We start from the raw sequence: 22,111 nt of genomic DNA, 5'->3' as shown, positions 1-22,111 counted from the left end.
GAGTAGGCCTCTCTGGCCCCGCCCCATGCACCAAGCCCCGCCCCCAGCCGTCCGCGCGCAGCTCGCACCCGCGGAACTGTGGCTGCGGTGCGGAGCGGGTTCGGGGCCTGCTTGCCTTGAATGAACTGGAAGGGTGAGGCCGCGGCGGTCGAGGCGGGCCGAGGGTTAGCGCCCGGGGTGGGCAGCTGCGCCTTTTAGCCTGGGCCCTGGGGGAACCCCAGATAACGGGAGCGTTGACGTCCCTCCGACCACCGAGGTCACCTCCCAGCCCACCCCCTGGGCAGACAGCGGAGGGCAAAGCCACCCCCTTGGTTCCTCACCTGCTTAGCCTTAGGTGTCATTTTATTAAGCTGATGAGACACTATTCCCCCCTCCCCCGTACCCGTGCCCCAGCCCCTAAGCGGCCGTCTGTACCTGCGCAAGCTGCTGCACTCCACTGCGGTCTAGGGAGGCTGTCCTCCAAGGGGTCTGCGGATGCAGCCTGGCGGCCTCCCCTCCGCACTGCAGGCATCCCCCGCACCACCACCCCCGCCCCCTGCGGCTTCCAGCTCCGCTCAGATCTGAGATCTGAGATCTGAGTGGGATTCCTGGGCAGGCCTCTGCTTTCCCCAGGATTGAGGCTAGCCGGGAGTACAGGTGTTTGCAACCACCTGCCACGAAATGTATCACCTGTTGAAAGCGCAGCCTCCTTGAATGGCCGGCCAGGATGGTGAAAGAGACTAGGAATCTGGGTTGTGATGGAGCATTTTAAAGGATGTGATGCATACTAGATTTGGGGCTCAGGAGAGAAATCTACACAGTTCAAGCGTCTGGCTGTGTGCCCCTAGCTCTCTGCAGACAGTGGAACTGTCTCCTAGAAAAGGGACCTTGGGAAAATTTCCTGGACACCTGGCTGGCATTTACAAACCCCACCACTTTCTGGGCCTTTCCAGGTTTCCAAGCAGGTTGATTCGGAGACATGTCAGCGTCAATAAAAGAAAGCCTTCAGCTTCAGCTGCTGGAGATGGAAATGCTGTTTTCTATGTTTCCTAACCAAGGAGAAGTAAAACTTGAAGATGTAAACGTCCTAAGGAACATAAAGAGGTATCTGGAAGGCACTAGGGAGGCGCTCCCGCCCAACATTGAATTTGTGATCTCGCTCCAAATAGAGGAGCCCAAGGTGGGTGCTTTTATCTGTCCTATGTGTTTCTAGGTGCCTATGCTCTGTGTGTTGGGCTTTTCTTTTCTTTTTTTAACTTTTTTCCTTTATTTATTTAATCACATTACAGCCTGATCCCAGCCCCCTCCCTCCTCCCCTCTCGGTCTCATCTTCATGCCTCCTCCTCTCAGTTTTCCCCCTCCAGGGGAGGCCCCCAAGGGGTACTAACCCACACTGGCATCTCAAAGTCCCAGCAGGACTAAGTGCATCTTCTCCCACTGAGGCCTGACAAGGCAGCCCAGCTAGGGGAAAGGGATCCAAGGACAGGCAACAGAGAGTCAGAGACAACAGCCCCTGCTCCCATTGCTAGGGGACCCACATGTTCACCAGGCTGTACTACATATGTGTAGAGGGCCTAGCTCCAGCCCATGCATGTTCTTTGGTTGTTGGGTCAGTCTCTGTGAGCCCCTCCCCCCCCCCCCCCCGGGGCCTAGGTTAGTTTACTCGGTAGGTCTTCTTGCAAGGTATGTGCTGGTTTTAATACATATGAGTGTTATGGCCTCGCCATGTGCATGCAGTGCCCCTGAGGCCAGAGGAGGACAGAACTGAACATGGGGACTTGCAATGGAGACTGGGTCCTCTGCAAGAGCAGCCAATGCTCTTAGTGGCTGCGCCATCTCCAGCCCCACGTGGCCACTTTTTTAACTGAGAAACACAGTGCTTGAGCTTGACAGTTTCAAATGCGCAGCCCATTACTTGTGTGGAAGGAAAGTGTACCTTCAAACACGAGATGCTCCATAAACTCCCCTAACTACCTGAGTCTTACATAAAGACGTATACCTTTTTAACAAGCACGCCTGTGTTTGTTAACATATGACAGTATCTTGCATACTTATCATTGTTGTTCTGTGCCCTCATCCGGTTTGATACCAACCCAACTGTTGGAATATGCCTTCTGCAGAGACCATGGTGTTCACACACCGAGGTACTGCCTGTAACAAACAGGCTTAACTCCATCTTCTGGCTCCTTTATCCCTAGAACATTAGCATAACTTAGGTACCTCATGGCTAGGCATTCGAGAACTAACTTTCTAGCTCTTTCGCCCACTCATCCTTCAGTTCATCCCCTCAGAGCAGGTATACTGCCTCCCCGGGGCTGGATTTTTTTTTTTATCTCATTGATTATACACTTCAGTGGAACCCTGAATGTCTCCCATGGTACATTGCTGCTTCTCACATTGGAATTCAATTCTTGCTTTGTGTGGGCACTGTTTACTGTCTCCTTCACTAGGCTCTAGTCTAAGGCGGAAATCATGTCTGACTTCATCTCTTTCTTACCCAGCACAGGACACCCAGCACATGTGGCTGGTCAGCAGTGATGATTAGACAGCCTGGCTGCATAACCTGGTCTGTAGCTGACACGTAATGGTCTCTATGACTGTTCCTATCATAACCATGCAGGTGCCATGATAAACCGGCTCATGAGGCTTTGCGGTATTTAAATCTATGTGGCTTTTATTTTAAGGTGACGATTGACTTGCAAGTGACCATGCCTCACAGCTACCCAGACGTGGCTCTGCAGCTGTTTGGACGGTCACCAGAGCTCGACAGGCAGCAGCAGCTTCTCCTTAACCAGGATCTCACTGCTTACCTACGGACCTTTGATCCAGGCGAGCTGTGTGTCTGCGCAGCGATCCAGTGGCTGCAAGACAACAGCACATCTTACTTCCTCACCAAGAAGCTGTCGGATGAGCCGTCCGCACAAGCAAAGCCAGTTAAGAACACCTTCCTCCGCATGTGGATCTACAGCCACCACATCTATCAGCAGGACCTCAGGAAGAAGATTCTGGAAGTGGGGAAAAGGTTAGATGTGACTGGCTTTTGCATGACGGGAAAGCCTGGTATCATCTGTGTGGAGGGCTTCAAGGATCAGTGTGAGGAGTTCTGGCACACCATCAGGTACCCCAACTGGAAACACATCTCCTGCAAGCATGCTGAGAGCATGGAGACAGAGGGGACCGGGGAAGACCTGCGCCTCTTCCGTTCTTTTGAGGAATTACTCCTCGATGCCCACGGTGACTACGGCCTGAGGAATGATTACCACATGAACCTGGGCCAGTTCTTAGAGTTCCTCAGAAAACACAAAAGTGAGCACGTTTTTCAGATACTATTTGGCATTGAAAGCAAAAGTTCAGAGTCCTAGGACTCTACTAAAATGTCCGTGCTTGTAATTGTGCTAAGTATTTATGTTACTAAGACCAAAATAAAACGGCCAGTGACTATAGAACGCTGGGTGAAAAACCTAGCTCTAGAAAATTCTGTCTGCTAACGAAGCAAACAGGTCATTTGACTTTCCATCAGTGTAACTGTGTTGTTGTTTCCGGGTTGCTGTATAAAGTCACGTGAATGCCATTTCATTATAAAGTTAATAAAACGATATATTCCACCAGAGAAACTTGGCTCGAGAAGTCCTAAGCCAGAGTGGAGAGGTGGCTCAGAAGTTAAGAGCACTGGCTGCTCTTCCAGGGGACTCACACGGCAGCTCGCTGCCATCTGTAACTCCAGTTCACTTGAACCGATGCCCTCTCCTGGCCTCCTCAGGCACCAGGCTCCTATGTGGCATACAGACATAGTCAGGAAAACACTCACACCCACGCGCAAATAAATAAAGGGATAGAGAAGTCCCAAGCCCCACGTCTATGTCAACTGCCAGGCTACAGATAAGAAGTCATACATCTGAGACCTCTCAGTTTCATGATGCTGGCACATAGGTGGCATACCAGCTCATCACTGGAAATGAATTCTAAGTCACAGATAAATGGAGAATAAAGACCACCTGTTCACTGTATTTCTTTAAAACCCCCATTTGAAGTGTTTTCATGAACTGGATTCTAACAGCAGCAGCAGAGAGACTGCAGTAAAGACCCAGGAGCCGCCTACTGATGCACACACAGAAACACATTAGTCCTAGGGAAAGAAAGCGTGACGGTGGTAACAGCTCTTCTTACTCGTCCTTTGGTTGAAAACACTATTGGTAATCATAGCAATATTCTTAGTTCAGTGTTAGTGTGGCTTTGTTCCACCCCACAGTTCTTAGCCATAAAATATCCCCTGGTGGTCTCCAGCCTCTTCCCGTGGACCAGTATGCACTTAAACATAGCGAGAGAGAGCTAAGGGCCACTGGGCACATCATCACCCCTGCAGGAAAGACAAGCTACATCCCAGTGACATCAGTGCTGTGTACAAATCTAAACTTCACCAGCCCTTTTCAAAATGAGAGTCTAATAATGTTTAAATAAATAAACTAATAAGGGACTGGAGAGAGGGCTTGGTGATCAAAGGCACTGGCTGCTCTTAAAGGAGACCTAAGTTCCATTCCTAGTACCCATATGGTGGCTCACAACTGTCTTTAACTCCAATTTCAGGATATCTGACACCCTCTTTGGCCACCAAGGGCACCAGTCACATGTGTGGTGCACAGACATACATGTAGGGTAAACACTCACATATAAGAAATTGTGAAGACCCTTAGCAAAGTAGCTCTTGCCAAACATTTTCTTGCTAAGTACCTAGCCCAAGAATTTCAGGACATTTCCTATGTGCCAGGGCACCTTTCTCTGCTCTCAACCATCACATTCCTTTCCTGAGGAGACTTCCATTCTGCTGGGTCTCAGGCTGATGACTTGGTCCCTTCAGGATGCCAAACTATACAGGGAGGATTTAGTGACACGCAGAGGAATACCTGAGTCCCCATGAAAAACCATCACGGACCGTCAATGTTGTATGCACTGAGAAACTTGCAGAAGCTTCTGATGGGCCAGTACCTCCACGCCTGCTATCTGTCTGGGATGGAAACACGCAGCCTTGGTTAGAGAGAGGACTCTGTGGCCTCAGCAGCCTGTGAGGCTGGGGGAAAGTGGCTCGACATGAGTCTTCCCAGGGCACAAGTCAGTCTGTGAAAGCTCTGGTCATGGCCTGTCTGGGAAGATGTTGGCTAGTGGCCTTCCCCTCATGTTCCAACCTCTTTTCAGGCCAATGGAGCTCAAACCCCCTATCTACATACAAGGGGAAGTAACAGGACTTCACATCACCAAATAACCTCTCTCCATGTTTGCCAAGACTGAAAACAACAGAGCATATGAATCGCCTTCATAACTATCCCCTTAAGCTATCAATCATTAAACCATCATTCACCACAGGCCCTATTTAACTCCATTAACCCTCTATATTTGAAATGAGACTGTGTACTACATACAGTTGACCCATAGAGGATTTTTCCTATGATTAAGTGCTGTGCTGGGAGGGGTAGGTAGGGGTGGCTCCCTATTTCTGAGGATGAGGGAAGGGAGAGAGGGGAAGAAGGAGGGATGGTGGGACCCGGAGAAGAGGAGGGAGGGGGCTACAATTGGGATGTAAAGTGAATAAATAAATTTTTTAAATTTAGTAAAAAAAAAAACAGCTTGTAAAATATAGACAGCTTAAGGACTAAAATATGGAACAAAACTGGATTATTACATAGTCCAATGACTAGAATACATTCAAGCCTATGAACTCATGGCTAGCTCTAAGATTTTTTTTTTTTCAGAATTCTGCTTTAACATGCCCTGGTAGCAGCACTTAACGGGACTGTTAGGTGTATTGCCAATAGACAGTTGTTAGAGAGACTCAGATTTTAAAGTGTCTGCTTGCATGTGAATACATACATAATTCGATCTCATTCAAAACTCAGCATTGTGTGCCCAGCACTCTGCTGATTGTTTGCCCAGCCCAACAGGAACACAAAATGCCTGCCCCCATGCATTATGGCTTTGGGACTGGCCCTATCTTCTCTAAGGTTCAGAGGAAGTAAGTGGAAGCAGCCATCGCAGCTCCCGGATAGAGATGCTCCTGAGTTCCTGCTGCCAGGAGCATCACTGGCCCCCATATACCCAGCTCCTCAGCACCTCCTCTAGGCTTCTGATCAACTTCCTTGGCTTATGAAGGTAGCCGTGGCTGCAAATGCTACTCAAAACAGCAACTCTAAACCTGTGGGTCTACACTCCTTGGGGGTCAAACTACCCTCTCACTGAGGTTGCCTAAGACCATCAAAAACCAGTGATTCACAGCTCTGTTTCCTAACAATAGGAAAATTACAGTTCTGAAGAAGCAATGAAAATAATTGTTATGGTTGCAAGTCACCACAACATGAATAAACTGTATTAAAGGGCCGAAACATCAAAAGGGTTGAGAACCACTGCCCTGAATTAAAATTTTTAAATGACTTTTTGGGATGAATGCTTGTTCATCACAATCAACTTTGAAGTTTACTAAGTTAAGCAATTCCTCAAATATGCTTCTGACTTCATTTATAAATGGTACCTTCACCTAAAAGCTGAAGACACTTGGGTGAGTGGCAGGGGTACCTGAGCTGACAGACCATGATGAGAGACCTTGATAGCACTGCTCCAAGGCAAACATGCTACCTGTGAGACTGAGTTCTCATAAACTATGCGTGTGCCACCTCTCTCTCCAAACTCAAAGGGGCGCTTAGGCTGCCTATGCAAGGAATTTTGACTTTTTTTCATCTGCTTTTACTGCAAGTGCCCTAATATTAAGTTTAAAGAATATATGTGTGTGTGTGTGTGTGTGTGTGTGTATTAGTTATATCCTGAAGGGGCATCACTTTGCTCTAAAACTCAGGTTTTATGCAGAATCCTGATCTGTCACAGAAACTTGACCCTTATTTCTCCTTCATAAGGCCCATGTGGAAGAACTCATTTCACTGCAGTGAGCCATCATCACCTGAGAGACCTCGGCCTGTCCAAATCCAAAGCTAGAAGCATCTGGATCATTCCAAATGTGGGTTAAGCAATGTACACAATTTGTCCTCAGGTCCATCAAATAGCCAAGTACGGTGGTACAGGTCTGTAATCCCAGCATACGGAAGGCAGAACCAAAGACAGAAGGATTTGAATTTGAGGCCAGCCTAGGCTACATGGCCAAAATATGTCAAGAGTCCACCAAATACTAAGGGCCCTCCTTTCCAGTAAGAGACGCCCTCACTCTCCCAGCGTTCACCATATTGTGGACTTCCACAAAACTTGTTGAGCTGACAGGCTTTTCATGTGTTTTAATGGGATCTATTTTCCCCACTCTGGCATGCTATACCTTTTAATAAATATTCTCTCTCTCTCTCTCTCTCTCTCTCTCTCTCTCTCTCTCTCTCTCTCTCTCTCTCTCTCTCTCTCCCCCCCCCCCCCACATGCCAGAAGAGAAAATCTGATGCCATTATAGATGGTTGTGAGCCATCATGTGCTTGCAGGGAATTTAACTCAGGACCTTTGGAAGAACAGTGTTCTTAACCTCTGAGGCACCTCTCCAGCACAGCATGCTGTATTTTACACCATGTATCCAGAGAATCTAATGATTCCAGTGTTTGAGGTCCCGTCAGCTGATCATTGTCAGGTATGGGACCACTGATGTCCCACGCAGTGGTGTGATGCTAAAGGTCCAGTATCAGACTGATGCCTTGATATAGTCAGAGTTACTGTGGCCCTGGAAGGACATTATCTACTGCCTACCAAGATAAGGCAAACTGCCCCAGGTGCTCTCTCCTAATGGATTAGGGCAACACACTGGCTAAATTAATGGCCGCCTACTGATGAGGTCTAAGAAAGAGAGCTCTCCTCCGCCAGCAGCAGGGTGGGATCACCATCTAAATGTTCATGAATGTACTGTCATGCTGGGAAACCAGCCTGCCTCCTGCCTAGGGCACTGATCTCTGCCAATCTCTTGGTATAGTCTACTGATTTACGGATCAGAGAGCTAATGTGGGTCTATTGTCATGGAATATAAAGATTTCAGTTGTTCATTGCACTGGGCCAGCTTGTATTGATAACTAAGTCCATAAGTCATTTGCTTTTTTTTTGGTTTGGGGCGTTTGTTGTTGTTTGTTGTTGTTGGGAGGTGGTGGTGGTGTGTGTTTTGCAGTACTGGCTGGGGAGTGCACCCAGGGCCTCTGTGTGCTACACTAACACATCACTGAGTTACAACCCCAGCTCCCATTTGGGTAATTTCTAATGACCAGCCTTTGCGGTTACTGATCTCTCCCTATAATCCCAATCATTTGGGATTTAGCCAGGTCACCCCCCCCCAAAAAAAAAGCTCTCTAGAATTCTTAAATATTTAACAACAAATCCTCTTGCGTGTGGAGCCTGCTCTAGAGAATGGCTGACCTACCTGGGTCAAACAAGAAGATAGACTGTCCCTCTCCCAGCAGCCATCACTCCTCTACTTAGGGAGGAACCCCATGACCACTCCACTCGCGCTGGGATCTCGGCCGGCTCGAGCCACTTAATTCTTTATGCTCTGTGTTCATGATAAAAATCTGATTTTGTCTTTATCCTGAACTTTAGCCACATTATTATTATCATTATTTTTGAAGCCTTTGTGTGATAATGCAAGGCCGATCTGTCCATCTATGTCGAGTAGGTTTTCCTTTCTCATTAAAGATCATAGTTTCATGCTTTCCTCTGTATAATTTTCCCTTTTAATTGTATGCTGAACATTTTATTGTCAAAGCAAGTGGAACATTTTTTTTTCTTCTAAACATGAACACTTTGTGTCATTTCTTATGGAGTTGGAGAAGAAGGGAGGCTGTGAATTTTTACACTGGGTCAGGGTTGGGCTCGGCTTAAGCTATAAGCGCACTGCTTATAAAAGCAGGGTTTGTCCTGTGTGCCTTCTGTTTTCCACATCTTGAACGCATTTACTCACTTCCTTATGAATTTCAAACAAAAACTGTGTTTGTCGCAGACTCAATGCTACATGTACCTCTTAGCTACTTCCTCTTGCAGCCCTGGGCCAAAAAGACAGCATGCTTCTCCCATGCTGCAGCCCTGCCGCTGAGTGACAGCCAGCACAACACGGGGAGAGGCCACGCCCTTCCCCGTTAATGCTCCATATTTTCTTGTCCTTTTGACAACTTTGGGAGTCACAAGATAAAGATGTTAACACTAAACAATGAAATGGCAAGGCTGGAGAGATGGCTCAGCAGTTAAGAACACTGGCTGCTCTTCCAGGTCTTGGGTTCAATTCCCAGCACCGGCTTGGCAGCTCACAACCGTCTGTAACTCCTGTTCCAGGGGATCCAACACCCTCATACAGATATGCATGCTGGCAAAACTACCAATGTACATAATAATGAAAATAGTGTTAAAAGATTTTTAAATGAAATGGCTCTCTCTCCTAAGCGCACTAAGCCTATGCTTTTATTATAGTGTGAGCAGTCTTATTTATATAGGATCTTGCTGAAAGTATGGGCTGTTTGTGGAGTGAAGTGAGTTTTCATTAAGGAACCCCGAGGAAGGGTTATCGTCACATGCTGGGTGTGATGACACACACTGGTAATCCCAGCACTTGGGTGGCTGAAGCAGCAGGCGGTGGCAGGTGCACGAGTGACAAAGGCCAGCCTGTGGGTGGTCTGAACTGAGAGAAACATCAGGGTGAGGTAGGACTGCCTCTGCAAGATTTGGTATCAACGTGAGAAAACACTTCAATAATCTTTATATTAACTATATTTTGAAATAGTATTTTAGAAGTACTTTAATATATTAAATGTAGATGTATATTAATACATTATTTGTAGAGGAATTTCAATTTAGAATATGGCTACTCTGGCAAGAAGTCACATCCAGAGAGCTGAGTCTGCGATCCAGCTGGAATACAAACACACCTTTATTCCAGGAGACAGAGGCAAGCAGATCTGAGTTCGAGCCCAGCCTGGTAGAGGGAGAGAGGTAAAGAGAGAGAGGGAGAGGGGGTGGGAGAAGGGGAGAAGCAGAGGGAGGGAGAGGGAGGGAGAGGGAGGGAGGGAGGGAGGGAGGGAGGGAGGGAGGGAGGGAGGGGGAAGTAGGAGAAAGGGAGGAGAGAGGGAGAGGAGGCAGTTTTACCAGAGAGTTTTACAAAGAGAGGTTGAAGGCCAAAAGAGCCAGAGAATGAGGAGCCAGAAGATTAGAAAGGATTGCTAGCGTTGGTCTGAGGCCAAGCATTGCAATTCAGAGGCCATGAAAAAAGCCAGATTGAATATGTCAGCTGGAAAAGGCGTTTGAGCCACAACAGCAGGGTTGAACCAGCCAGCCCAGAGCTCAGTAAGAACAAAAAAGAGAGAACTCATTAAGCAGTAAGTCTCAGAGGCTGAAAACATGCTAGGCCCAGGTTAGATTGTACAGGGGCTAGAAGCTTCCAGGACTAGGCCTAGGTTAGCAAACGGAGGCAGTAAGCCTCCCAGACAACAATTACTTCAGGTGAGTAAAAGGTTTTTTATTTGTTTGTTTGTTTGTTTTTTACAATTATTAACATGAATTCCACCTTTTAAATGAAGCTACTAGAAAACTTAAGAATACACTGGGGACAGTGCTGGCTAGACTGCAACAGACTAGAAAAAGAAGAGAGAACAAGGAGACACGCCAATGTGCCTTAGACCCTGTCGCCTTTGTTTATGAGCCCTGTGGGCTTGACAAGTGACTTAAAACAGCAACATCATAAGGTAACCGCCAGGGTACCACGGATGAAATAATTACCGCACTGCTTGACGAGCTTGCTTCACCATCTTTTCCTACCAACCGGTAAGAGGTCACTCACAGCTGGGTGGCGGTGGCACATGCCTTTAATCACAGCACTTGGGAGGCAGAGGCAGGTGGATCACTGTGAGTTTGAGGTCAGCCTGGTCTACAAAGCGAGTTCTGAACAGTCAAGGAAGGCTACACAGAGAAACCCTGTCTCAAAAAAGAAAGAAAGAAAGAAAGAAAGAGGTCACTCAGAGTACCCAGTGCATGTGCTTACCTGAAGTCCATACTAAAATAAGCAATTGTCAGAATCTTTTAAAACTTCCTGAGACATTGGTACTCTAGACAGGGATCAGAGCTGAAAGGCACTCTTGCTCTTCCAGAGGATTCCAGTTGAGTTCCCAGCACCCACACCAGGGGGTCACAACCACCTAATTCTAGCTCCAGGGGATCTGACACCTTGGAGAAAACCAGCATATGCATGCAGACATGCAGACGCGCGCACACACATACACAATACCTTTGAAAAACTGACAATAACTCCTAAGACCCAGAATTATTGTTGTAAAACGCAGTGATACCTTAAGAAAAATGACAATTATTTACAACGTGCTTCATGTTCTCTATGCTTTAATAAATCTTTTGCATAGGTAAATACATTCAGTAAATAATCTTGACAACATGGAAACAGACAAAGGTGGACAGAAATTCTGAGTCTTTCCCAATAACTGCACCGAGGGCACCCTTAACCACGAGTAGCCATTAGAAACTCTTAAGTCACACCTGAGAGACTCTGGGACCGCACCCTTCAGGGAGATCACTTAGAGTCGTCCATCATAAACGCCACGCATGCTTTAAAGCATTACTTCAGACTCAGAAGCGCATCCAGTTACTCAGAGTATGTGTGAACCTGAGTTTAGGGATTTAAGGTTATTTCTACTCCTTCCATCGTCAACGTGTCCAGTGAATTAATACAGCCTGGGAAAGGGGTTAGTCTTTCTCACAGAATGGTTTTGGTAACTAACATATTTTAAGTGTCTGATGGCTAGAGATGTGTTGGAGATGTAGGGACTTCCTGCCATGAGCTCTCTCGCAGTCACCTGAGCTAAACCACAGCGACATTAGGGCAGGAATCTCACGGACCCCCCCCCAGCTGCTCCGGGAACCATGGTCTTCCACCCTTGTCTCAGCGGTGGGGGACTTCGGGCATGGGTGGGGGTCTTCTCACTGCCTTTCTCACTGCCCAGGCTGCACTAATGAAAACATCCCAGTCTCTTAGCAGGCCCAGGATCTGGGGAAAGTGGTTGGTCAGAGATGAGGAAAGCTTTTCGGGAGGGGTTGGGATTCAAAACCAAGGCAATGAGAGCTTTGCTCTATGGGTGGGAACAATGTCAAAATATTATAATCTAAGGCTGCACATGGTTCTGTAAACAGCAGTGAGCTTTCTTAGAGGTGTGAAGAGTTCAGCTGCACAAAAAGTACAAAGCTAAAGGAGGCTTGGAATAAACGTCCTGAGCAGATTTTTCTCTAGGCGATGATGATGTAGTGCTTCTGTGAGTAGAGTTCAGTGATGCCGAAGTTTGTGTTCCTCTTTACTTCTTAAGAGACTTTAACAAAATGGTCAAGGAAGACCGGTAGGCATTTATTGTAGTCAAGCTGCACTACATTACCAGTGTGGGTTGTCCGCTAGCTTCCTACGCCTCTGAGGAGTTCTTCAGCAGCAGGAGCAATAGCTTTAAACAGGATTTGTAAAGAGAATACTTAAAAGACAAAACATAAATAACCAGAGTACGTGAAACAAAGTTGTCTAGTGTGAAGCTTATCCTAATTTATAGTCATTTAATATACTCCCGCGAATTTGATTGTTAAACTAAAGTCACCTTATTCTAAGCACACTATGAATCATCAAAAAAAGATCCAACCCTGAAAAAGTATGAAAACTTCAAGGTCTTATTAATAAGGTTAGAAATTCTAGCTGCTGTGTTACTGGTTGGCTTTGGTCTGTATTTTCTGGACTTCCTCGGGCCACAAATAACAATCAGGTAGGATCTGGTCGTAATTAGTGTTGTACATCTGGGAACGGACGAATTCTTCTTTGTTTTGAGGTTCAGGATAAACACTGGCCTTCTTTTCTCTGTATGCATCTGTCACAATCTAAAAATAAGGAAGACAAATCATTATTTTCATAAACAGAAGGTGATACTGAACACTAATAATTTTTTTTATCTATTTCAAAAGTTAGTTTTTAATTTATACTAGAATAAAAGCCAAAGAAACTAAAAGAGGAAAATGCAACTATAAATCAGATGCAGCAAGGGGGAAGTGACAGCGCAACCAGGACAAGTCTCAGTGGCAGAGACTAAGTATGAACACAGTTACACTTAAGAGAAGACAGCCTTTTTTTCTTTCTTTTTTTTCTTTTGGTTTTTTGAGACAGGGTTTCTCTGTGTAGCCTTGGCTGTCCTGGACTCACTTTGTAGACCAGGCTGGCCTTGAACTCACAGAGATCCACCTGCCTCTGCCTTTAATCTGCTGGGAGTAAAGGTGTGCGCCACCACTGCCACCACCACCCGGCAAAAAGACAGTCTTAAAAGTAGTGAAGCGCTTGACTGCTGATTAACTTGGACTGAATTCCAGAGTCTCCCAGCTGAGCTGTCTTGGGTCTTGCAGACACGGCAAGAAAGCCTCCTCCACCCTCGCTTTCTTTTGTATTCTCAGTCTCTCGGCAACAGCAGCCACGCCTCCTCCTCCACCATCTCCCACATGTGCACAGGACCAGGCCTTGCTATCTGGTCGCTCTTTATGGGCCCATCATCTCCTCTGTGACAGAGTTAGACACTGGATACGCCCAAGCACTCCAGGCCTGCAGCCCCTGAGAGCAGCTCCCTTCTGAACCTGGCTCTTCATGCTGAGTTCTCAGCTCCTGTGCAGGCAACTGCGCAGTATGCTAAGTAGTAGATTCTGCTAGCTGTGGGGGTCTCTATTCCCTCTACTGCCCCCCCTGCTTTCTTACTTTCTCTGCTAACTGTATGTTAATTCGTTTTTATTTAACTTGTAAATAAAATTAAGGTGATAACATGCTGGTCAGTACATAAATAATGAAAACTAAAATCTGGTAGGTATAGATTAAGACAAAATATGAGGATGTTTTCCATAGAAGATAAACATGCATACTATTAGCTGAAGTTTTTTGAAGTATTGATTTTCAAGGATGCACCTTCAATCAACAAGATGAACAACATGTAAACCTCAAACAGTGCCATTTCAATAAACTTGGAGTAGTGTAAACATCATTCCTGTATGGTCTGCAAAAAGGCCTTTCAGTGCCTCACTATACCTTTTGACTGTTGAAAATGTACATGTGCAGAGGGACAACTGCCCTCTAGTGGCCAGAGGCTGCAAATGCCAACAGCACACTGCCCTGCACTGCATTGCACAACCATAAAAATGCTGAAAAGCAGGGACCCTGACCAACCCCAGCTTAAACAAAACTGTTAGGTTTCAAATTTGTATTCCCCCACATATAAGCTCACATGGTGGTTCCCTTAGACGTAGTTAAAACACCTTCAGAAGTTAAAATATGGCTTTTCAGATGGCCCTAATCTACTTAAAATAAAGAGAAAAACTGGACAGTGAAATGCCAACCAGGAGCATATACAGAAAAAAAGACTCCAAGGGCACAGCAAAAAGCAGCCCCGAAGCTAAGGCCACAGACATGAGAAGAAGCCAAACTTACTGACATCTTAACCTTAGGTGTGCAGCCTCCACACAATTAAAAAAACAAAACAAAACAACAACAACAACAACAACAAAACCTGCTTAGTTCTGGATGTAGAACGTGGTACCTGGTTGTGGCAAACTAATACAGCCACACCATTAAAAGGCGACCCCATTCAGCTGTGCTAGAGAAAATGTCTCCGCCTTTAGGTTCCTGGCTAAGTCCTCTTGTTGCTCATCCGGCCCAATAGCTGTTTTTGAGTTCAGCGTTCTTTGTCCTCATGGTTTTTCCTAAGACATAAGCAGGCTTGAAGGTCACTGAAGATGACTCTACCTTCAAGACTAGCTCTAAGCCCCGCCTCCTATGTCTCTGGGAAGGCAGAAGGAGATGCACCCTCCTTAGAGTTTGAAATACCATGTGTGGAGTTTGAATGAAAGCGGCCCCCAGAGGCTGCTCATGTGTTTAAATACTTATTTCAACTTGGGAGAACTCTTTGGGGAGAATTAAGAAATACGGCATTGTTAGAAGAGAGGTGTCACTGAGGCAGGCTTTGAGATTTCCAAAGCCTTGCTCCATTCCCAGGGTCTGTGTCCTGCTTGTGAACAAGATGTGAGCTCTCAGATGTCCCGGTCATCATGGACTCAACTCTCTGAAATCATAAGCCCAATTAAACAGAAAGACAAGCGACTAATACGCGACAGTGAACACTATAGCCACCCTCTTTACAAATGCCTTAGTCAGTGACTGATAAGACCTTTTTGATAAAGACAGCAGACAAAGTCAAGATGCCTGTGCTGGTTAGTTTTATGTCAGCTTGACATACGCTAGAGTCATCTGAGAGGAAAAGCTCAAATGAGAAAATGCCTCCATAAGATTGTGCTGCAGGCAAGCCTGTAGTGCACTTTCTCAGTTGGTTATCCATAAAGGAGGACCCAGCCTACTGCAGGTGGTTTTATTCCTGGGTTCTGTAAGAAAGCAGGCCAAGCAAGCCATGAGGAGCAAGGCAGTAAGGAGCACCCCGGCATAGGCTCTGCATCAGCTCCTCCCTCCACGGGCTCTGCATCAGCTCCTCCCCCCACGGGCTCTGCATCAGCTCCTCCCCCCACGGGCTCTGCATCAGCTCCTCCCCCCACGGGCTCTGCATCAGCTCCTCCCCCCACGGGCTCTGCATCAGCTCCTCCCCCCACGGGCTCTGCATCAGCTCCGCCCCCCACGGGCTCTGCATCAGCTCCGCCCCCCACGGGCTCTGCATCAGCTCCTCCCCCCACGGGCTCTGCATCAGCTCCGCCCCCCACGGGCTCTGCATCAGCTCCGCCCCCCACGGGCTCTGCATCAGCTCCTCCCCCCACGGGCTCTGCATCAGCTCCTCCCCCCACGGGCTCTGCATCAGCTCCTCCCCCCACGGGCTCTGCATCAGCTCCTCCCCCCACGGGCTCTGCATCAGCTCCTCCCCCCACGGGCTCTGCATCAGCTCCTCCCCCCACGGGCTCTGCATCAGCTCCTCCCCCCACGGGCTCTGCATCAGCTCCTCCCCCCACGGGCTCTGCATCAGCTCCTCCCTCCACGGGCTCTGCATCAGCTCCTCCCTTTCTGCCTGGATTTACCTTGGCTCCCCTCAAGGACTGTGACTTGGGTTATGTAAACAAGTTAAGCCCTTTTGTCCCCAAGCTGGTTTTGGTCATGGTTCTTCATCACAGCAATGGGGGCCCTGACTAAGGTGCCTCCTGTTTCCATGTAAATCTATATCTGGAGCTATAAACCCTATTTTATAACCTCAAGAAAATGGCCTCAGGTTAGAGAGATGGCTCCACAGTAAAGAGGCTCTGAGCTCAGTTCTCAGCACGAGTGGCAGGTGGCTGGTAAATCCGGATGAAGTGAACACACTCACATACAAGCACCTGATTTAAGAAGTAACAATAAAAATCTGTCTTAAAGGAATGAAGACCAGCATGAAGTCAGAAGGTGGAAGCACAGCCCACCTGAAGCAGAACATGTTAGAAGAAGTGATGCTAATGACCCCTCGGTGAGCCAGCACTGACCCCAGTGGGCCTGCCCTCCCTAGAGCTCATGGATCCACTGCTCAGCTGCCCGCTCTCTAAGCTCTCACTGGGAAAGCAGAGCCTTTTCTTTTCCTTTTCCCTATCTCCTTTTACAGATGCCCTGACACTCGGGGCAGTTCTCAACCTGTGGGTCACAGCTACTGGGAAACACATATTCCAATGGTCTTCGGACCTGAGACACTCCTCCGCTAGGACACTACAGCTATGAAGCAGCAACGAAAATAGTGCTATGGCCGGGGGACACCACAATGTGAGGAGCTGTAGTAAAGGGTCACAGCCTGGAGGCCACCACAACCTGAGGAGTCATAGTATAAGGTCGCAGCCTGGGGGACACCACAACATGAGGAGCCGTAGTATAGGGTCACAGCCCGAGGGCCACCACAACTCGAGGAGCCATAGTACATGGTCGCAGCCCGGGGGCCACCACAACGTGAGGAGCTGCAGTAAAGGGTCGCAGCATTAGGAAGGTTGAGAGCCACTGCTCTGGGCACTCTCACTCTCTCAGTTCCCTCCAATACACACACCGTGCAAACATCACCAATGCTGAGTGCTCGGCTCGTTTCTGGAAGCCTAGCGCAGAAGGTGCGGACTCCTTTCTCTTGCACCTCCCTTCCAGCAGCCATGAACACCCCCAGCTTGCTTACACACCTGTCTTTCCCTCAAACCCCAATGAAGTTGCCCTCGAGTTCCTTTTTTGATTCAGAGTTTGAATTCTTTTCTCTACAGGGCTAAGAACTCACCGGAGGTGGGGGGGTGGGGGGTGGGGACCCTGAGTCTCCTGACACTATTACCGTCCTCAGCCTCTCTGGATGTTCTATGTCACAGACAGGAAATGGTGGAGGTTCCAGGTGTAAATGTCACTCCAGCTAGTCTATGGGAACTACAGAAACACCACTATATAGAACCACCACAGTGAGGCGAATTGGGAGAAGCCTGGCTATAATTGAAATTAGGTCATAGGAGAGAAACGGACAGAGAAATCTGCAATCGCCCCGCCCCCACCCACCCACCCACCCCCATTTCCATCAGCCCTGAGGATAAAAGGCAGCTCCTCAGCATCCCCCATGGCCACGGCTCGATTCCTTGAGTCCTAGAAAATGGACGCACACACCAAGCAAGCGTGTAAACTAGTAAAGACACATACTTAGCAGGAGAAGGGAGGAAAAGTAACAAGGTGGCATCATTTTACCGTTACTGCAATTTTCAAGGAAACATCCCGGATGGTATTCAGAGGAGGATAGAGCCGGCCTTCTTCCAAGTGTTTATCTGACACTTGCTGAGCTATGACCTTAGAGAGAGGAAAGGAACAGAAATGTTTAGGCAGCACACGATTTGGTGTGGCAATTACACAGATCTCTAAGGGATGGCCACGTATGCAAACTATAACATGAGGGTGACTGTCCAGTATCGTGGCCCTTCATTAACAGAAAAGCTGAGCCACGGTAACTGCTGGGATTACACCCAGGGCGAAACAGAGGGGGATCCCCGTTTCCTGTTGTTTAGGTTGCTTCATGCTGAGCCATAAATTACTGGGTGTTTCCTGGAGAACCAGGTGAAAAAAGGGGGGATGAAGAAGTCATGGAAAGGGACCCTGAAAATAGAGGAGGGCAGTTAGCCGTGACAGAACCGCTGTTACTCCACACTCAAAATCCACACAGGAGTACAGTGGGCCCTAAGAGGCTTGCTCAGTCATCACCCCCAGACACTTGGTTATCTGCTCTCCTAACCAACCTCCCCGTTAGCTGTCTCTAAGCCACTCTCTACGTCTGGATAGATGTAAGCAATTACGTCACTGCACAAGGTCGGCCTAGGTCAGCTGGGCCTTGAACAGATATGCTGGGGTAGACAGGAGACAGAAAACCTTCATTGGCAACATTTTGAGTAACCAGTCAGTCAGTCAGTCAGTCAGTGTCTCTGTCTCTGTCTCATACAAGACCAGACCCGGGGCCTTGTGCGCACTACTCTCCCACTGAGCCCCATCCCCAGCTCTGTCAGTATCTTAAATATCCTTTAATTGTACTTACTTATTTTTCATTACTTATCAAGATTACTATTATAAACTCACAGGGGGAAAAAAACAGGATCAGTGACAAATTTTGGTGTCTTAGGCTCTATGCATGTGACTCTGGGATCAGGAAACCCCCTGCATCCTGGAGTCTGAGCTGCCACTCTTTCTGAGATAGGGTCTCACTACGTAGCTCTGGCTGGCTTGCCACTGAGTAGGTAGACCAGGCTGACTGACCTCATGAGATGCACCTGCCTCTGCCCTCGTGCAGTTACTTCAAAGATATGTTTGGTTCCCTCACCATGCCAATAAGACTGTGCATGAGCATGCGTGCTCCTAGAGAGATCTTCAGGTTAGTGAGGTAACCTCCCTAACAGCACGGAACACAAGGAGATGCCACAGGGAGCAGCCTAGGCTGCAGGAGAAAGACAAGTGCTAATGACGCCACATTGACAGAAGGCTCACAGGAGGGGCAGGCTTGACTGTGGGACCGCTGAGAAGAAACTCAAAGAGTTACACCTGTACACAGGACAGATGTTCCCAACAGCACAGAGACCCCCCCCATATGTGAACTGGAGACGTGCCCTGTACCTGTGGAGTGGAGAGCTTCTGCAGAGAAGAAATGGAATAACCAAACACTGGTCCTATGGGAGGCTGAGAACTTCTGACCAGGGCCACCTAGGCAGAGCCACGGCACTAGTGTTGAACTAGTGTGACTTTATTAAAAATGATAACCTAGTGGAGTGGTTTGAATAAGAATGACCCCTCCCCCCCCCCCCGCCCCGACAGGATCAAGTATTTGTATAATTGGTTTCCTTTTGGAGAACTGTCTGGAAGGGTTAGAAAGTATAGACTTGGAGGAGGTTTTGTACAGGGAGTGAGCTTTGGGGTTTCAAAAGCCCAGGCCAAGCCCAGTGTTTCTCTGTGTTTCTGTCTATGTGTGTGTGTTTGGAGTGTCTGTCTGTCTGTCTGCTTGCAGAGCAGGATGCAGTTCTCAGTTACTTTTCCAGCACCATGCCTACCTGAGTACTCCCATGGTCCTCGCCATGATGTAATCAACTAACTCTCTGAAACTGTTAGCGAGCTCCCAATTTCATGCTTTTTTTTATAAGTTGCCTTGGTCATGGTGTTTCTTCACAGCCACAGAACGCTAAGACAGCTGGACTTAGAGAATACTTGATCTTGCTTATGTAATAAACTCATTTAAATGATTGAGTTCCCGCTTTTGTTACATAGTAGTAAACAAAAGCCCTCCTTTGCCATAGAGAAGGTGACCAGGGTTCCAAACTGTAAACACGGAGCTACTACATGTCCTCCTGCCCAGGTGGCCATGCCACTTCCCACAGAAGGGAGGAGGGAGAGAAATACACTGGCAACCAGTCCTTCCCAGAGCTCAGGTAGGGACAGCTCCAGGATTGTATGGTCTCCCTCACTTACGGACTTAAGGGACTAGTGGGGGATGTCGAGTAATTCCTGGTCCACAGATGAGATGAGAATCAGGCTGGGTTAATCCCTGAACTCAGGAGTTGAGGCAGACATCTCTGTGAGTTTAAAGCTAGCCTGGTCTGCACAGTGAGTTCCAGGCCAGCCAGAGCTACACACTGAGACTCTGCCTCAAACAACAAATATAACTACCTTGGAGCTGTCGAGATGGCTCAGTGATTATGCGCACTTGCTGCTCTTTCCGAGGGCCAGATTCAGTAACTAACACCCACATGGCAGCTCACAATTGCCTGGGAGGCCGGTTCCAGGGGGTCTGACGCCCTCTTCTGTCCCATGAGCACACGCACATAGATAATTATGAAGTCAAAGACCCAGCTGAGAGAAACCCAGCAGTGAGGAGCGCTCAGCTGTGCACAGCGCTCTTTCCTTTTCCTCTGTTCCGTTCTGGAGTTTCACTACATAAAACAAGCTGACCTGGAGCTCCCTATGTAGCCAAGGCTGGCCTCACATCTAGACCCACCCCCCACAAATGCTGAGCCACTACACCAATTGCATTTTTTTCTTCCAAAAAGAAAAACAAAGTGTAGAGGGGTGGCAGTCCAGGTGTCACCATGGACCCCTGGGTGGCCTGAAACTTGCTATATGGACCATACTCTTCTTGAACTCACAGAGATCCAGATCCACTTGGCTTCCTCCTGAGTAACGGAACTAAAGCATGAGACTCGGGGGGGGGGGGGGGGGGGGGATCACTACCATCAGTGAAATGAGAAAGAAAGAATTTACTTGACATTGCCACCAGAGGGTGCTAGAGTTAAAGGAAAGAAATAAAGAATTTACTTGACATTGCCACCAGAGGGTGCTAGAGTTAAAGGAAAGGAAGGAAACATGGACTAATGAATAAAGATCATTCTTCTAAGATATTACGTCCTAAAAGAAATGGTTATACTTTTCTTTATGTAAAAACCTTAAAATACTTTTGTTAATTAGGTATCTATTTGAATGTATCTATATTTTTGAGTTAAAAGTACATAAACTAGACACATCAGCTGTTATACTTTTAACACTGCAAAGAAAATGCCAGAAGTATTTACAGCTTCCGGGGAGGAGGCAGGCGCTACCCGGACTGTTCTTTTAGGCCACACCAGTGACTCTGGGACCTGCCCCTGTTCCTGGGATTCCTCTGCACAGTGCAAAGGGCAGCAAGTCTGCTGGATAAATGCCTTAAGACAACCAGGTTTCACTTAGCTCAGGTGAGCTATTGTGTTAGTCAGTGTTCCATCTCTTGGGAAGAAACTGACAAGTTTCTGGCTCACACATTGTATTCTGCCAAAATCTGGAGCACAGCTGCCACAGGATGAGCACCCTAGTTATCAGTTCACGGTTTACAAATATATGCCCAGCCACCGTCACTGTCCTTCCGAGGAACTGAAGACAACTCCAAGCTCGCGGGATCTTTTGCACAAGGAACAATAAAGCGCTTTGTCTCTGAGCTGAAGCTTCGTGTTGTCCGCCAGTGTCTATGAAACTGTGGCTAACTTGTTAGCGTGCAGCTGGGTGAAATCAGTTCTCAGCTATACACGATTCCCTGGCGCGTAGCCTCTGTGACACCGAGGGCCTTTCCTGAAATCCTAGGCGAGAGCCAACTTCTCCTGTCAGTGGTCTCCTTAAACCTCCTCATCACAGTTTTTCTTATATATGGGGCTGGGCTGGGACATGCAAGCCATGACACACATGTGGAAGTCAGACCAGGCTGCAAGAAGTGATTTTCTTCTACTACTTTGTATGTCTTGTGCACTAGATTCAGGTTATCAGTATTGGCAGCAAGTTATCTTTATCCCTTGAACCATCCCATCGGCCCCTTTAGTGATCGTATAAACAAGCCCTGTTTTAATTTCATCTCTGCTTAAAAAACCAGTGTGGATTTTTATTTTATTTTATCCCTGAAATAGTAATGATAGGCACTTCTACTGTGTTATGTCAGACTTTAAAATGTCATTATGTAGAAAGGCTCAATGGAGAAATGTTACTTATCACCATCCAAAAAAAAACCCAAACAAACAAAAACAAAAAAAACCTTTAGAAAGTTCATCAGCATCTGAAGGCCCCTGTGAAATGAACCCTGTAACTCCTGACTGGCATGAACCTGCTACCTACTCTCTTTTTCTTTAATTTTTATTTTGCTTTGTTTTTCTTTTCTTTTTT

General features: G+C 47.4%; 2 protein-coding genes across 3 annotated transcripts in view; one reads left to right on the top strand and one right to left on the bottom strand.

Moving 5' to 3' along the window:
* Nucleotides 1-37: 37 nt before the first annotated feature.
* RWDD2A (RWD domain containing 2A) lies at nt 38-3,608 on the top strand. Its single transcript, XM_084752088.1, has 3 exons — nt 38-133; nt 933-1,159; nt 2,664-3,608. Exons 2-3 carry the CDS (start codon nt 959-961, stop codon nt 3,339-3,341), a joined length of 879 nt encoding a protein of 292 aa, XP_084608214.1. The 5' UTR covers nt 38-133; nt 933-958; the 3' UTR covers nt 3,342-3,608.
* An 8,142-nt stretch (nt 3,609-11,750) lies between these two features.
* The window catches only part of ME1 (malic enzyme 1), a 110,838-nt gene continuing 100,477 nt past the window's right edge, over nt 11,751-22,111 (bottom strand). For both annotated transcript variants that reach the window (XM_084754095.1, XM_084754094.1), the window contains exons 13-14: nt 17,651-17,749; nt 11,751-12,837 (exon numbers count right to left, since the gene is read on the bottom strand). In XM_084754095.1, coding sequence (XP_084610221.1) covers nt 12,667-12,837; nt 17,651-17,749 — 270 coding nt within the window. In that variant the 3' untranslated portion in view covers nt 11,751-12,666. The remainder of the gene's footprint in view (nt 12,838-17,650; nt 17,750-22,111) is intronic.

This window comes from Acomys minous, assembly GCF_964271855.1.
Source record: "Acomys minous genome assembly, chromosome: 13".
NCBI classification, from domain to species: Eukaryota; Metazoa; Chordata; class Mammalia; order Rodentia; family Muridae; genus Acomys; species Acomys minous.
The sequence above is the reverse complement of the archived record's forward strand: the minus strand, read 5'-3'. Positions and strand labels throughout refer to the sequence as shown.

Excerpts from the sequence above, each read along its gene's own strand:
- RWDD2A (XM_084752088.1), top strand. The coding sequence starts at position 959 with ATGTCAGCGTCAATAAAAGAAAGCCTTCAGCTTCAGCTGCTGGAGATG. Across the intron at positions 1,160-2,663 it reads TCCAAATAGAGGAGCCCAAG|GTGACGATTGACTTGCAAGT; the intron begins GTGGGTGCTTTT and ends TTTTATTTTAAG.